At 36.8% G+C, this 16,345-nt stretch overlaps 3 protein-coding genes across 5 annotated transcripts; 2 read left to right on the forward strand and 1 right to left on the reverse strand.

Annotated features, from left to right (window-relative positions):
• The first annotated feature begins 581 nt into the window (after positions 1-581).
• On the forward strand, positions 582-1,160 carry LOC116010027. The gene has a single exon (XM_031249282.1). It carries the CDS (start codon positions 582-584, stop codon positions 1,158-1,160), a length of 579 nt encoding a protein of 192 aa, XP_031105142.1.
• Positions 1,161-5,701: 4,541 nt separating this feature from the next.
• Positions 5,702-10,462, forward strand: LOC116005751 (casein kinase 1-like protein HD16). 3 transcript variants are annotated; one of them, XM_031245994.1, is made up of 16 exons: positions 5,702-6,411; positions 7,028-7,159; positions 7,252-7,325; positions 7,401-7,470; positions 7,617-7,672; positions 7,756-7,827; positions 7,922-8,016; positions 8,114-8,180; positions 8,289-8,418; positions 8,510-8,728; positions 8,826-8,968; positions 9,093-9,267; positions 9,433-9,523; positions 9,607-9,764; positions 9,860-10,042; positions 10,131-10,462. In XM_031245994.1, the coding sequence occupies exons 1-16, from the start codon at positions 6,025-6,027 to the stop codon at positions 10,188-10,190; spliced, it is 2,112 nt and encodes a 703-aa protein (XP_031101854.1). In that variant the 5' UTR covers positions 5,702-6,024; the 3' UTR covers positions 10,191-10,462. The 3 variants fall into 3 exon arrangements, with proteins under 3 accessions (XP_031101854.1, XP_031101852.1, XP_031101858.1); XM_031245992.1 differs by having other exon boundaries at positions 5,703-6,411; positions 9,860-10,048; XM_031245998.1 differs by lacking the exon at positions 5,702-6,411 and adding an exon at positions 6,598-6,644 and having other exon boundaries at positions 9,860-10,048.
• A 544-nt stretch (positions 10,463-11,006) lies between these two features.
• On the reverse strand, positions 11,007-14,559 carry LOC116010522 (protein SAWADEE HOMEODOMAIN HOMOLOG 1). The gene is made up of 9 exons (XM_031249967.1): positions 14,372-14,559; positions 13,617-13,702; positions 13,486-13,531; positions 13,207-13,396; positions 12,407-12,470; positions 12,163-12,214; positions 11,883-12,026; positions 11,437-11,556; positions 11,007-11,292 (listed from the first exon to the last, which is right to left on the reverse strand). The coding sequence occupies exons 1-9, from the start codon at positions 14,435-14,437 to the stop codon at positions 11,242-11,244; spliced, it is 819 nt and encodes a 272-aa protein (XP_031105827.1). The 5' UTR covers positions 14,438-14,559; the 3' UTR covers positions 11,007-11,241.
• Between the last annotated feature and the right edge of the window lie 1,786 nt (positions 14,560-16,345).

The following is a 16,345-nucleotide window of genomic DNA, read 5'->3' on the forward strand; positions in this document are numbered from 1 at the left end:
CTGATGGTCTCCAGGTCCCATCAAGTCATCTGAATGGCTGCCTAATCATCCCAGTTGGCTATTGTGCTGGCCATCTGGACCTCTCGGTCGGCTGCTGGGTTGGTTGCCTCCGTTAGGTGTTCGCTTCTGCTCCTGGTTGACTCCATCGTTCTACCTGCCTGATCAGTTGTCAGCGCCAACTCCTACTAGTCGGCTAGTCTCCACCCCAGGTCGACTGATTGGCACTTGCCTGACTGCTTATACTCGTTCTACGACTAGTCTATTCGCTGACTCTGTTCATCTCTCCTTGTCTGACCCACTGGGTGTACCCCCATCCCTGTATCCCATAAGTCATGATTATTAATTATTAAATAGTAATATATGAAAATATCAATGAATGGTGCACCCATAGGTAACCTTAAAGTTACCCACACCCTTATATATATACTACTCACAACCTTCCCCATTCCTCACAACTCACCAATCTATTCAAAAACTAAACAAATCTCTCTCTCTCTCTCTTCCTCTCTATCCGTCTCTCTCAAATTAAATCCAAAAACAAAAATTGAAGGATCGGAATCGAATTATTAGAAAGTAGAAGGATGGAGCCAAGCAATTTTCCGGTGGTGGCAAAGAAATTTTGGAGCTTCGTGAGGACTGCGTTGTTAATGTTACGAAAGGGCATCATCTCCAAGACGAAGCTGATGCTCGACATCAACCTCGTACTAAAACGCGGCAAAATCGCCGGAAAAACCGCCATCCACAACCTCATGCTATTCCACCACGCGCACCACCTCTCGTCCTCCTCCACCGCCGCCGCCCTCCGCCGATCGTCGTACACCGCCACCCACCCCAGCGAGTACGAGTTCAGCTGCCGCGACAGCCCCGCCTACCACCTCCCTTTCTCCCTCCACAAGAAGAGCAAGCACCACCACGCGCCGCCCACCTACGAGGACATCCTGGCCGCCAACGCCGTCGTCAAGGCCCTGGAGATCCTCCACAGCGAAACCGCCTCCCCGGCGCTGCCCGGCTTCGGCCGGACCCCCGTCGTCCGGCAGCTTAGGATCACCGACTCGCCGTTCCCCATTAGAGAAGTCGACGAAAACGATCACGTCAACGAGGCGGCGGAGGCCTTCATTTCTAAATTCTACAACACTTTGCGGCGGCAGAGCGCCGACTAGAATTCTTACGTTATATCATGTCGGTCGTAATTTTGGTTTTGTTTCCATGCACATGAACTTGCATGCAATATACGGGTCGGGTCGGGTCACTCAGCCCTAACACAAAACGTTTCACATTGCAGATTGAAAGCTCTGGGCATTTCAAGTTTTGTATGCTATATTTGTATGTATCCTATTGTCCCATGTATCTGATTTTTTCTAGTTGGTAATAAATCGCAAAATTAATAAATATATATTACTGCTCACACCTGAAAGCCCACAGTTCAAATTCGTTTCTTCACATCGGGACTTATACTGTTTGTACACCTCAGGACGGATAACAAGTGATGAAACATTTAATTTTCTCTTAAGATTTGAACCGACAATTTTGATTGAGTGGAAATCAAATAAGTTGGTATGATCTCGAATGAAATCAAACTAACCTATGGTAGCTAGTTGAACATGATAACATGAAACTTTAATGTAGTAGTTAAAGAATGGAGGGATGTGATTCCACTAATACCCAAAAAGCAAGAAAATCTTGAGTGGGGAGGACCTCCATTGTCTACAAAGTGTAAACATTTTACTATTTTAATCAACGACTTTACTTTGTCTTTAATTGTTCTTTGCTTTTCAATCAACCAAAATAACCAAACACGACTTTGGTGATTCTTACTTTAAAAAAAATAATGAGGAGAGAAATTAAACTAGTTTATATCATCTCTTGTTCCTGTGTAATAATCTGAAAATCATTTATGAGAGGTAAACAACACTAACAAGAGTTTGTGCGACGAATTCGACCAAAAAAATATTAGCAATATAATAATTGAACTCATGACATTTTGATTCAAGAATTATGATATATGTATTTATTTAGTCACTGCACATTTTTCGGGGCATTGGTGGTTCTTTCTTTTTAGGTTGGATTTGGATTGATTATCTGTCTGGACTGTAGAGCCCTCGTCTCATCTCATCTGCCAAACACATCCCAACAATACAGCGTGGTAGAAATCAGTAGGAATGATTGTGTTTAACTAAAAAATTATTATTATCCATTAGGGTTTAGTTTGGTAAAATAAATGCATGCGGTTAGGATTGATTGACAATATTATTATTCAATTCCTTAAGTGCCACGCAATATCTTTGTCTGTCTATACCAATATTTGTTCTTCAAGGGAATATAATAGTTTAAATTTTAAGTTTGGTTGAATTGATTCAAGTTTAGTTTTAGTGGAATTATATATATGTGTAGGTTTAACTAGTAATGACTCAACTATTCACAAGTCAAAAAGAGTTAAACTAGTTTGGTTCAAATTTAAATTTGATTGCAGTTAAATCAAGTTTTGTTCTCTGTCTTGCATCCCGATTACCCGTGCTATCTATTAAGCAGATAGTTTGAATTGAGTTACTTAGACATTATTTCTAGTTTATTTCTCGCAGAATAGCTAGACTGCTTAGTATTTTGTTTATGCTACTTTTATGCGTTTGCAGTATTTATACTTCTTTATTACCATCAATGAGAAGATTATGCTTTGCATTCTTTACATGGTATAGAGCTACCTAGCTAAATTACAGTTAAAAAATAAAAGAGATTTTTTGAAAAAAAAAAATGTTTTTAGAGGCATATAATGGTTGGTGAGTTGGTGGTTAAAGATTGAAAATGACTGAAATGAAAAGATTGTGGACATTTGTCAAATTTTCAACATCATTTAACTTTAATTTAGGAGTTTTTTACATACAAAAGTCAATATAGTTAAAGATGGTGGACCTCCATATATCGCAATTGGCCCTATTGGTAATTCTAGATTGTTCAATTCATTTGAGATGATGTGAATAAACACGTAATAACTTGAATGGTTTTAGTTTAATATATGCTTAAAAATCTTGATTATTCCAATGATAATCTTTAGTTTAGTTGGCCATTAAAGTTTTAGTTAACATTATGAGTTTAATTTTTTTGAGTGACGATATCACACTAGGAAGATTATATGCAACGAACTCAACTGATCGAGTAGATTTCAGTAATAATCGAACTCGTAACCTTTTAGTACGAGAATCGTACTCCACACCTATTCGGTCACCTACCTTTTTCGAGCCACCAAACATATAAGCAAATTGCTAATTAAATAGTGAATACACAAACATATTAGTAATATAAAACTTTATAATAATGAACCCAACAATTTATTAGTAAGCAACGATTAATGCAATTGAAAAGTCTAAGATTCAATTCTTGTGGGGTGCGACGACCCAAATTAACCATATAGTGATAGAGATATGAATACCATAACCTCTTTTTTTTTTTTTTGGTGAAATATATTGTTAATTACTCCATATTTAGCAATGAATTTAGAAAGGCAAATATGTATATTCTCATGCATATTATTATTCTTTTCTAAGTTCCTTTTGCCGTACGTACATGATTACTTTTGCTCTCTTCGCAGCTAAACCAGCAGCGCAGCTGATGATCAATAAGAATGGAATAAATATGCTTATTTATTTTCTGATTTCTATTTTTATTTAAATAACACTTATTTTATTGAAAAACATAAGAAAAATAGAGAACCAATCTCTACTTTAAACAGGTACTATATATGACAATAGGAGGATCATCTATCATAAGGGAATTCATTAGATAGCAATAGAAGGATCCTCGAACACCTAATATTCCTACTATGACAAATTTTTTTTTTTAAATTTATATTGGAATTATAAATTAAGGAAATATGGAAATGGATTGATTTGAACCAAAAAGACAAAATAAAGAAAGACCAAGAAAGCAACAGAGCAGAAGAGAAAAAGAAAGAAAGGAGCAAAGTAGGGTTTTGTGGTGCTCAATTATTGAACTCCTGCATTGGGCCAATCAATTGTTTTTTATTTTTTTCCTCAAAAAAAATTCTTGTTTATTTTTATTATTATTTTTTTCAATCACGACAATACATCGGTTCTTTAATCTGCAAACCACACAAAATGAGTAAATTATATTAAGAAGATAATGTATGTCAAGTTTGAAAAATCTAAGAGGGTGTTGGACTCTTGGTTGAAATCGAACTTATAACTTTTAGGTAGGAGAGTCATGCGCTTCACCTACTCAACAAACCTTTTGAGACAATTTTTTTTTCTTTTTCATTGAGATTATATATATACATATTAGAATTTTTTTTAAAAAAAATAAGAATGCCAATAAGTCTACAGTTCTAACATCATTTTCCACCTTTTATTAAAGAAATTAACTTTTTAGACTGCATACCCCATCATGCATGCATGCTTTTATGGCCACTGAACAAGTGGAGAATTTAATTAAATCGATATATAGATAGGTATTAAATTGATTGAACCAAAAGCTTAATCTCTTTTGTTAAATTAGATAGAAGTGGTCGATCTAGAGATTCACATATGGATTCAGGGCGTGCGAATCATACGTACTTCTGTACGTGCGAACGTGTGGAATATATAGACATATATATACATACAGTTTGTGAATTTTTGCTCATATCCCCCACCCCCTCCCCAACACCCCATCTTTTGGTTAGCTTTATTAAAGTTATGGAGTGTATTTTACTTCAATAATACAATGAAGACCATAATATTTAAAGTAATTTAAACTCTATTTGTCTTTGTCTTGTGCTCAATGTTGTAGAAGGCGGTAGGCACTAGGCGGACGAATAATAATAATAAGAAAAACACAGTTGTGTGCACATTACACACACATAAAAAAAACATTCCGTAGAAATTGACCGAGTAAGGCGCCGACCGAGTTGGCTGATTAAGGAGGTGAGTTTGGCTAACTCGAATTGGACGCTTAGACCGCTAGTCAGCCAATTAATGTTCACAATTTATATACTAAATGTTCACAATTCAAATTTATTATGAACATTTAATATGTGTATGGTCACGGATCCACCTTGCAAGGTAGATCCATATCTATGATATAACTATTGAATATTCCATCATATTGATTGTTTTTTGGGCTTGACTTATCAATTTGTTAGATTGAGCTTTTGGGCTAGCTGGATACCCAATGTTCCACCACATTTATTTATTTTATAACATCATTCTACGGACAACATAAAATATTGCAATATTGTGGACCAATTCATTAAAAAAATAAAAATAAAAAGGTCAAATGTTTTTGTTGGCCCAATTAAATTTTATTGTAGATAGCCTACAATGAATTATAAGCCCAATTAACACGTGGAAAATATAGTTCCGTCCCATTAATTTTCTCTATCAATTAAAGCTCAAAAAATTTTGGGCCCAACCAATTGTTTTTCACTTCAAAGCCCAACCCTTTTCAGCCCAAACATAGTAATCAAATCTCCGTTCCGTTATATGTCTCAAACAATTATCCATTTTCTTTTATAATTACTTTTTTGAAAAAATTATTTAGAATCTCATTTTTAATTTCCTGTACGTTTCAATTTACTATTTTACTGATTTCATCCTATCATTATATTCCATTTTTTTTAAATTAAAAAAAAAAAAGAAAAAAAACATAAATACACCGTACGTAGGCATTCCATCCTGTATATCTCGTTCCCTGAAAGTAGTGAACTCCTCTCCTTCTCCGTTTGAAATCCTGAGCGATCTCTAATCTTCTTGACTGAAGAAACCCTAAATTTTCTGGCAGATACACATTGCGTTTCGTATACATTCCTTGATCGTCACTTCTGGGAAGATCACTCCCAGATTTCAGATTTTTTTTTTCCTGGTTTCATCGTTCTGAATTTTCTTGATAGTAATATCGCATTGCGTATTGTGTGTGTGGGTGTTTGTGTTTGCATTTGTTTTCGTTTAAAAACACTGTCTTTGAAGAGGAGGGGGAGAGTTTCGGAGGAATTTGTTGGGGGGGGATTTTGAGGGGATGAAAATCGGGCGATGAACGATGCCAGTGCAGCGTGGCGGAGTGCGTAGAGGCCGGAGAGTGAATCAGCAGCCACAGGCGAACGAAAACAATAATCAGAATCCGATTGAAGAGGCGGGGATTGCCACCAGGACGCGGAGGAGGAGAGCTGCGGCAGCGGCAGCGGCGGCGGCGGCGGTGGTGCCGATTAATGATAACGTAGGCGGTCTCCCACCACCGGCAGCTGCGGCGGCGGCGGAGGAGGTAGTAGTCGCGGGAAAGGTGGAAGCAATTCCCGCCGTGAATAACAGAGTGGAGGTTGGCGATAAGCTCATGGTTATGAACGATCAAGGTGGCGGTGGCGGGAAGAGCGTTGATAAAGGTCAAGCCGCCGATGATGACGCAAACGCCGCTCCCCTCCCAGAAAGGGTAAGTCTTTCACTGTTCACATGATAGCTACTTAATTTTTAATTTAAAATAAAATGCCTCAAGAATTTCAAAAACTACAGGTGGCACCTTTTCATTGCCCTTTGAATCCTTTGATTAACATTATTTTTGTTTTTTTTTTGTTTATATATATATGGTGAATTTTCTTTTTTTCTATTTACTAGCGTTACTTCTTCTTTTTGGTCTTCCCCATGAGTATTCCTGTTCTATCCGAGGTTGTTGTTGATCAGCTGCAATTTATGTCTCTACATAGAACTATTTCCTCTAATAAGCAGATTTCATACTTCTATTTTCTGCAAAATCTGAATCAGTTCATATTTATAGTCATTTTGCCATTCTAAAGTGTTTCAGGGTAGACATGTTTTCCTTTTTATCTTTTAGAGTAGGTGAGGTTCACACAGATCTATCATCCACTGAATCTGTATATTATTCAGTAACCTATTCATGTTCATTCATCCCAGGTATATAGATGTAGTAAAACCATTGTTCCAGTGGATGAAATTATGACACCTTTGAATATAATCTCTATCTTGCTCCAATCAAAGCATTTCAGGAATTTGGGACAGCTGAAAATGAATATATGTTTTTGTTGGTACAGGTGCAGGTTGGGGATTCCCCAATTTATCGGCTAGAAAGGAAGCTTGGTAAGGGAGGCTTTGGACAGGTCTATGTTGGTCACCGTTTTACAGGGGGTGTTCTAGGTGAAAGAACGGGCCCTGGAGCACAAGAAGTACCCACCATGTTTCCCTTATTGATCACTTTGACTTTTAGGTTTTGTTTTTTTCCGAGTTACAAGCTAGTCTTTTGTGTGTTGCTGTGCAGGTGGCCTTGAAATTTGAGCATGTAAATAGTAAAGGATGTAGCTATGGACCGCCTCATGAATGGCAGGTTTACAAGTAAGTTTAATGTTGTGATGAGTTGGTTGTGTTTATGACGATACTAGTCTCTTTACTCGTCTATCATTTATACAGCACTCTTGGGGGCAGTCATGGTGTACCACAAGTGCACTATAAAGGCCGACAAGGTGACTATTTTATCATGGTATGTCATGTAAAGTGTAAACAAATTTGCTTCCTTTTCCTGCTTATACACTGAACTGTGTATAGCCATGTGGATGATGTGTGATCAAGATACACACTTTCATGTTTTTGAATTGATTATATAAATGGAAGCTTTAATTTCTGCAGGTAATGGACATTCTTGGGCCTAGTTTGTGGGATGTATGGAATAATAACTCTCATACGTAAGTATATTTATACTAACTGATGAATATTTCCATCTTCCTTGTGCCATAGAAGTTGCAATATTGAGTTTTCTGTTGTGCAGGATGTCCATTGAAATGGTAGCGTGCATTGCTATAGAAGCTATATCAATATTGGAGAAGATGCACTGTAGGGGGTGAGATTTACTGATCACTTCAACTTCAAAATTAGCAAAAGTTGTTTCTCGGTAGTCATAATCTTGAAAATCTAATATGCAAGAATGTTGATAGGTATGTTCACGGGGATGTTAAACCTGAGAACTTTTTGCTAGGACAACCAGGGACTCCTGATGAGAAGAAATTATTCTTAGTTGATCTTGGCTTAGGTAACTCCTCATCATGCATTTCTATTTGCCACCCCCTATTCCGCTCCTATTTGCATTTTTGGTGTGTTATTTAAGTATTTATCTTGTGGTTTTACAGCAACTAGATGGCGAGATGCCACAAGTGGTCTACATGTTGACTATGATCAGAGACCTGATGTTTTTAGGTAGCTGGTTCTGGCTATATTTAATGGAGAGAATTTTATCTAATTCTTGGTCTTCATATACTGATGTAGAGTCTTATTTTGTCGGTTTTTGTTATCCTAATCTGTAAGGGGAACTGTTCGATATGCTAGCGTTCATGCTCATTTAGGCCGGACAAGTAGCAGGAGAGACGATTTAGAATCTCTAGCATACACACTGATTTTCCTCCTCCGTGGCCGTCTTCCTTGGCAAGGTTTTCAGGTTCGCCTTTTGTAGAGCAGTAACAAAGAGTGATTATTATTTTTTAGTTATTCTTGTTCAGATTCGAGCAACATGCTTTTATTTTTCTTAGGGCGAGAACAAGGGGTTTCTTGTTTGCAAAAAGAAGATGGCTACATCTCCAGAAGTTTTATGCTGCTTATGCCCACAACCGTTCAAATTGTTTGTGGAACATGTCGTGAATTTAAAATTTGACGAGGAACCCAACTATGCAAAATATATCTCCCTTTTTGATGGAATTGTCGGGCAAAATCCACTAATCAGGCCAATAAACACAGATGGTGCACGAAAGGTTGCTTATACATAATCAAGCTAGAGTTTTTTTTTCCTTTTGGACAGACTAAAGATCCATCTCCCCTTTACTAATTTTCATCCTTTGCCATATAAAGCTTATATACCAGGTTGGTCAGAAGAGAGGCCGGATGACTTTTGAAGATGAAGACGATGAGCAACCAAAGAAGAAGGTACGCATGGGGGTACCTGCTACACAGTGGATCAGTGTTTACAATTCTCACAGGCCTAAAAAACAAAGGTAAACCTTATTCTTCACTACGGGCTTGGTGATTTTGTTTGCTTAGTTTGCTGCATTTCATAGCTGCCGCCTCGTATTCTCTGTGATCGAAAGATATGATTGGATAGTGGCTTTGTTCATGAAGGTATCACTACAATGTGACTGACGCAAGACTTCCCCAACACATAGATAAAGGATACGAAGATGGCCTGTATATAAGCAGTGTAGCATCCGCCAGTAATTTGTGGGCGTTAATCTTGGATGCTGCTACTAGCTTTACACATCAAGTGCACGAACTTTCTCCTTCCTTTCTTCACAAGGTTCATACTTCTCATATATCTTTCTGCTACAAGCATATCGTTATTTTTCTTTTTGAAGTTTGTTACATCCCATATCTGTATTTGAGCAATTTGGGGCGTGTGAGGGGGGTATGACATTTTATTTTCCTCTTTGCTATTCTTAGCGAATCTTTTATTGGGATATAGGAATGGATCATGGAACAATGGGAAAAGAATTATTACATCACTGCGCTTGCTGGATCTACTAACGGGCATTCATTGGTGGTGATGTCAAAAGGTTCTCTTTTGCGGCCTATACTCTGGATTCGTTTATTCTGTTTTATTTCTACTTTGCTCGACTTTGTTCGTTTTCATCCCTAGGCACACAGTATTTCCAGCAGTCTTATAAAGTAAGCGATCAATTTCCTTTCAAGTGGATAAACAAGAAGTGGAAAGAAGGGTTTTATATTACCTCCATGGCCACCGCAGGCAGTCAATGGGCAATTGTCATGTCTCGCGGTGCAGGATTTTCCTACCAGGTTTCTGTTCAGCGTCTCGTCTTTTTCACTACAAGTCGTAGCATCATATGCACGCGTGTTCTGAGTTCTGACTGACTTTGCTTTCGTTTTTTTAGGTTGTGGAATTAGATTTTCTTTATCCCAGCGAAGGCATCCACCGGAGGTGGGATTCTGGATACCGGATAACAGCCACTGCAGCAACGTGGGACCAGGCCGCTTTTGCTCTAAGCATTCCGAGAAGAAAGCCGACTGATGAAACACAAGAAACGCTTCGTACATCTGCCTTCCCAAGTGCTCATGTTAAGGTCCACTGACCATTCTTCTTGTTACCATTCCATTCTCAACTATCTATCATTCCCTGCTGATTGCTCGTGTTGAACCTTGCAGGAGAAATGGGCTAAAAACCTATACATTGCATCGATTTGCTATGGTCGTACGGTGTCATAGATCCACACAACATCACGAAGAACACATGGTCCTGTTGATAGCCGAAAGCCGGGCTATTTCACAAGATTGATGCCCAGGCTGAACACTGAACAAGTGTTGGTTGGTACAAACTTTAGGGTTTTTAGTTGCGTATCTGAGACTCTTTTCAGCAGAGAATTATGTCTCTCTGCAGTGTGAATAGTCTGTTTTTTTAAGCCTGTTATCGTATATAGGCATGTGAAGATGACAGGTGAAGTAACTGATTTTACTAAATATATATATTCTTCTGAAAATATGCATCATTTGCTTCATGCTTTTCCCCCTTCATTATTCATAATCTGAAGAATTAAGCAAATTCTAAGGTGCAAATTGATATAGGCGTTTTTTGCACTAGAGTTGTACGCAGTACAATTAAGTATCAACGTCAGTGTTGCAAAAGTCTCGTCTAGACGCTAGGTGTCGGCCGATCACGTAGTGTATCACCATAATCAGTGACTGACGAGGCCACCTAAGCGCACATGGACGCCTAAGTGCCAATTAATCGTTGTCTAAGTGTCCCCGGACGTCCGGTGAGCGCCTAGCAAACTTTTCAACAATGATTAGCGTTGATTGGCAGTGGAATTGTACTCGGTATAATAGGTACTAGTGTTAATTGGAATCAGATCTCTACTCGTTCAGAATTGTACCCGATACAATAAGTACTGGCACCGAAGCTTTTCTAAAAAATTTAATGCATTTATGGTGTGTTTAGTTTAAGTAATCACATTTTATGATATCCCAATCTCTTAAATTTTAGCATTACTCACAAAAAGAAAAAAAAAATGAATTACAAAATCATTAGTAAAGAGCTAAAGATTCACATTATTTCAACAATCTCACATTCTTGCAGATTATTTTACACATAAACATTAACTGACAACATTGTTTTACATAAAAGAATGTGTCATCCTCAGTACCAGCCAAATCTGTTTTCTTCACTGTTACAACAGTCAAACAGACCCATACATTAGAACAGCAGTAAGAACATAAACAATAATTGTCAGTTGCTTAAAGGTTCAAAATTGATGGAGCCTTAATCCTGCCTGGTTGGCCTGCGACAGATCTTGTTAATATCGACTTTGTCCTGGCAATGCAACAGATAGTTATCATGAGAGACGACATTTCTTGAATGGTTAGAAATGGCGATTAGAATTTGACAGTGATAAACACAGAAAACAGCGTGAAGCGGAAAGCATTTTGAAGATATATGGAGAGTTTATGGATTTACCTGAGTGTTATCGTAGTCATACCGGACAACGAAGATGCACCTGCAGCCTGCAATATCATGTTCTCTTCTTTCGATTTCAGCAATGTGTGCATCACAGTACAAAGCATGATCGTCGTTTTCCTGGAAACATAACAATCGTGTCAAGTCTTCATGTGTCTATCTTTGTGTTTTGGTTTCTCAAAGAACAGAAACTGTTCAATCAACATGAAGTTGTTAGCTGCATTAGCTCGATACAATTAAAGCATGTGTTTCATCTCAACTAAAAACCTAAACTGATAGTTGGACTGCACATTTATGTTTATATACTGGCATAAGGTTGGCTCTATTATCAAATAAAGTATGTGTTCCATCTCAACTAAAAGTCTAACTGATAGTTGGACTGCACATTTATGTTTATATATTATATATATGCTCAATAAATGGTAGAGATAGATATGGAAGTTTACCTTGAAGCAGAGAACAAGATCCCCAACCTCGACTTTATCACATTCTGAAGGATCCAGTGGAATTGAACGCTCACGAAGTCCCCTTCGAACACTCACCCACTCATCTTGATCATTCCTGAATCCAGCAAATCTCACACGAACCTCCTGGCGTTTAATTTGACAGATTTTAATTTTTTTAAAAATGGCAAGTATTATAACCATCATTAACCCCCACTCATAAGCATGCCATATCGGGAGAATATAAACTAGAAGGAAAGGAAACAAAGAACACAAATCTCACAAGGTCACCCGAATATGTGACGCGGTAGTTGAGGAAAGTAGCAACATCATACCTGTAAAGTAAGAGTGAGCTTCCAGTTTAAAGATACCGAAAGACGAAAATGAAGAAGAGAACTAAGAAGTAATGGCACTTAATGACACGATTGAAGATTATTATATAAAAAAACACCTGTTTTCTCAAACACTAAAAAAGAGTAGTTTCAAGTGAGAATTAAGACGAATATAGGAATGCCTTAAATTCTAACCAAGCAAAATCCTTTGATGACAGAGCTTCAAAAGCCAACTCTGACAGCTCTGCTGCCCTTTCACCTGCACGCGTTTCAATTTGTATTATCTTGTAGTGCAATATAACGCTAAGATATTAATACAGAATATATGATTTTTAAGTATTACTCCGTACTACTTAAAGAGTGCAAAGCATGACCACAAGTAACGTGACTAATCATTTGAAACTCGGTAATTACTATCAAATGTTAAAATTGGTTTACAATAAGGCTCATCTGTGAAGCAATCCTTTCCATCTACAGCAATAATGAAATTGTAAAGAAAGTTATGAGTTTTTCATGTTTCAAAACAGAAATAAATAGGCGGTGGAACTGAAAAGAGATATGAAGGGAAAAAGGAAATATGTGCCAACATCTATTATTTCTCATTTGAAACTTGAAAATGACTGAAATTCAAGTAGGTAACTTTTATAGTCTCATAGAGAGGTAGCAATCACGTACAGAAAACGAGTTCGTCTCTGCAATGTGAACATCAGATAACATCAGTAATATTCACCGCTGGCTAAGAGTATTATATCACATCCAACAATTCTCTCATTGAGTGTGGTCCATCCCAGAATATAGTTCTGAACACGAGTATTTAAAGGAGGTTCCGATCTTAAACATTAGGGTAGTTTATGCATCAGTTCCCTTATGATTCATTATACATCAAGGATTTAACAAAAGACCTCACAATACAAATAGAAGGCAAATCCACTGCAATTAAGCCACAAAATGCAGAATTATGAACTAATAATGGAATGTGGAACGTTGAAGAATACCTATGGGCTTCTGATACTTTTCAGATGCATATTGTGAGGCTATCTTACGAATGGAAGGGTTTAACTCTTTGGGGATAAGTTTCTTTGGTCTTCCTACAGGACGAGGAGTCACTTCTGCTTCGTTAAGTAGAGATAACAGAGTATCTTTAGCTGCCAGTCCATTCTGCTTATTGTGGAACCAAGTTTTAACCTAGAGGAGGGTAAGAACCTAGTGTTAGTCAAAGAATACAGCTACAACATTGCTCCAGAAAATTTTAAGTGACAATTCACAAAACGAACCTGTTCCCAAGCTATGACAGTTTTCCCAGAACGATAAGGTGAAGAACTGCAAAAAGAGGGGGAAAATGCACTATTAGTACTAAACTACAGTGACTATGCAGATGGATGAAGCATGCTTGGGTTGAAGTTACCTGAATTTTGCTGCAAGCTCTTCACAAAACTCCTGATCAAGAGTCTTTTCTCCCTTTTCCTTGAACGTGATTTCCATTTCCATAATCTGTTTGAGAGAAATGAAAGGGCTAAGTCATGTATATGCTCAAATATTAACACCATTGCAAACTAAGCAAGTGAGGCTGCACTTGGATATAGATATGATTTCCATCCATGGTTTGAGAAACTAACTACTCCACATATTACATATGCTGTGGATAGGAAACACTCTTCAGAAACTACAGGCAATAAACATTATTCTTTTATTCAGTGGATGTTTGCCAAACCTATTGTATATGATCATTTACATCATAGATCAATTAAGCTACCCTTTTCATGTTTGCCAAGACTGTACAACACTTTTTAGCTCATGCAAGCAGATAATCAGTAATAACTTGGAGTTGTATATACAGATTGTTTACAATCTGCAATCATGAACAATTAACACAAACCTTTTTCCCAGAAAAAATAGAAAGCAAAATAAGTTAGACGCACAAACAGATTGCTTATAAGCTGAATTACTCAAGCATTTTGATTCAAGAACTGCAATCTGTGCCATAAAGCTTCAAAATTGAGCAAACCCCAGAATAAATATTAAATAAAAAAAAACATTGGGAAAATGGAAAATAGGAGATAAAATTCAAAAAAAAAAATCGAAAAACAAGAAAATCTGGTTCTCATAATCAATAAAGAAAGATCATAACTACAGGGCAGTAAGAATAGAATCTGAGTTTACCTCAGCTAATGTGAACTCTGGGAAATCATCTTCTTCCTGTGTATCCATTTCCATCAAGTGCTCCATTTCTCCCTCCCACAAAGAAACCGCACAGAGTTTGTGCTTTGGAAAGTGGCAGAAGAAACTTTTCTCGTTTTTGTTAATGCTATGCAGGCTAGGGTGAAACTGGTATATGAATTCGATGAAAAACAGGTAAGTGGTGACTGGGTAGCATCAAATTTGACAGTGGAGTAATTTTCTTCTCTTGAAATGAGAAAAAAAAATTTATACTGTGTTTAATGCCACAGTCAAACCCCTTGAGATTAACGCTATTGTTTCGGAACGAGTACTAGCAGAATAAATTCAAATATCAATCATTATTGTGTGGATCACGGTCTATTATATTCAGAGATAATATATATTTATATTAAATATATATATATAATGTATAATTAGTTCATAAATAATGTATTTTTAATATATTAAAAATGATTCACACTAATTTGCCTTAAAATATTTGGAATTCTAATTAAATTAAATTCCGGGCCGGAGTTAAACTTTGCAAACAGTGATTCATTTCATTTCTGTTTATGATATAAATTAGTCTCATAATAGTAAAAAACAGTAAGCGAGTGGAGAATGATTTTTTTTACCAAAAATTCACAAGTTCAATTTTTACCAATACATTTTTAGTCGAGTCTTTCTATTGTAATGTATCTCTCCTATATTGTTTACAGGCTATTACAGACAAATAAAATGTACTTGTACATGTCATTTGATAGTAATTGTACATTCACTCGTCTTTTTTTTTTTTTTTTTTTGTGTGTGGTTACAATGAGGAAAATATCTGCGATCATTAGCTGATCCTCACAGTATTGTAGTCACCCAGAAGGCCGAGTTCATCCTCACGCAAAAGCTTCTGAATTTCTCTCGGGGGTTCGTAGTACCATTGGAGGTTTTTAGTCTGGTTGAAACCCCTCTTGGCTAGCATGTCAGCAATCTTGTTTTGTTCCCTTGGGACGTGTGGAAATTTGATCTCCCAGTTCCATCGGTTCGCTTCTCTGCACAACTCAATAATATTCCTGACAAGGCCGTCAAATTCCTCTCCTCTAGTGACCAGGTTGATGGCCTTGGCGCAGTCAGTTTCAATTTCCACTTTTCGATAGCCCAGCTCCCATGCTTTCTGCAACCCGACATGGATTCCCCACGCTTCTGCTTCAAGCGGCGTACACATGCCAATTTTCTTCACGAAGGCTCCTAAGAAATCCGCATTGTTGTTTCAAAGGATGCCTTCACTCGCCTTTAAAAATTGATATCATGCTGTTTAAAAATTAAAAATTACTTTTTTATTTTTATTATTTACGTTTGTTACTATTTATCGTACTAATGACGTGATATCTTTCAAATACTTAATATTTTTTCAATGATAACACTCGTTATTAATCTATCAATTAATTTTTCAACCTAATAATTATTGAAATGGCATTTATTATGAGTTATAAATACAATCCCTTATTAATATGGAGTAGTATTACTAATTCAAATTTGGTTCGTGTTGTTAAAGTTAACTATTATCGATAAAGATCTAGCCCAATGGTCTTTTAAGACATATCGAAGTGTAACACCCAACCCTTCATTTACATTAGCAGCCCATTTATCAATTGGTTCAATAAGTAATTAAAAAAATAATTACTGACGAATTTTACTACTTGCATTTATCAATGTATGGTGATGATATTTCTGTAATTATATTAATATAATGCATTTAGAAACGCATGATATATAATGCATTTGTGGATACAAATATCCAATCATGTTGACTATAAGTAAACAAAAACCGAAGAACACAAAATAAGCATTACATGTTGGCAAACACAAATCCCAGAAAATGTACAATATATTTCCAGCCAAAATTTTAAAACAAAAACAAACAAACAAACAAAAAAACCAAGAAAGATGAAGAAATTATGAATGTAAGTCAAAAAAAAAAAAAAA

Source organism: Ipomoea triloba, chromosome 2, assembly GCF_003576645.1.
Source record: "Ipomoea triloba cultivar NCNSP0323 chromosome 2, ASM357664v1".
In the NCBI taxonomy this organism is placed as follows: domain Eukaryota; kingdom Viridiplantae; phylum Streptophyta; class Magnoliopsida; order Solanales; family Convolvulaceae; genus Ipomoea; species Ipomoea triloba.

Bases quoted from the DNA above. Each gene is read 5' to 3' on its own strand.
- LOC116010027 (XM_031249282.1), top strand. From the start codon at position 582: ATGGAGCCAAGCAATTTTCCGGTGGTGGCAAAGAAATTTTGGAGCTTC.
- LOC116005751 (XM_031245992.1), top strand. From the start codon at position 6,025: ATGCCAGTGCAGCGTGGCGGAGTGCGTAGAGGCCGGAGAGTGAATCAG. The intron at 8,729-8,825 runs GTTGCTTATACA...TGCCATATAAAG, and splicing joins ACACAGATGGTGCACGAAAG to CTTATATACCAGGTTGGTCA. The intron at 8,969-9,092 runs GTAAACCTTATT...TTGTTCATGAAG, and splicing joins CACAGGCCTAAAAAACAAAG to GTATCACTACAATGTGACTG.
- LOC116010522 (XM_031249967.1), bottom strand. From the start codon at position 14,437: ATGGAGCACTTGATGGAAATGGATACACAGGAAGAAGATGATTTCCCA. The intron at 13,397-13,485 runs GTTCGTTTTGTG...ACCCTCCTCTAG, and splicing joins CTGTCATAGCTTGGGAACAG to GTTAAAACTTGGTTCCACAA. The intron at 12,215-12,406 runs GTTAGAATTTAA...CTTACTTTACAG, and splicing joins TCATCAAAGGATTTTGCTTG to GTATGATGTTGCTACTTTCC.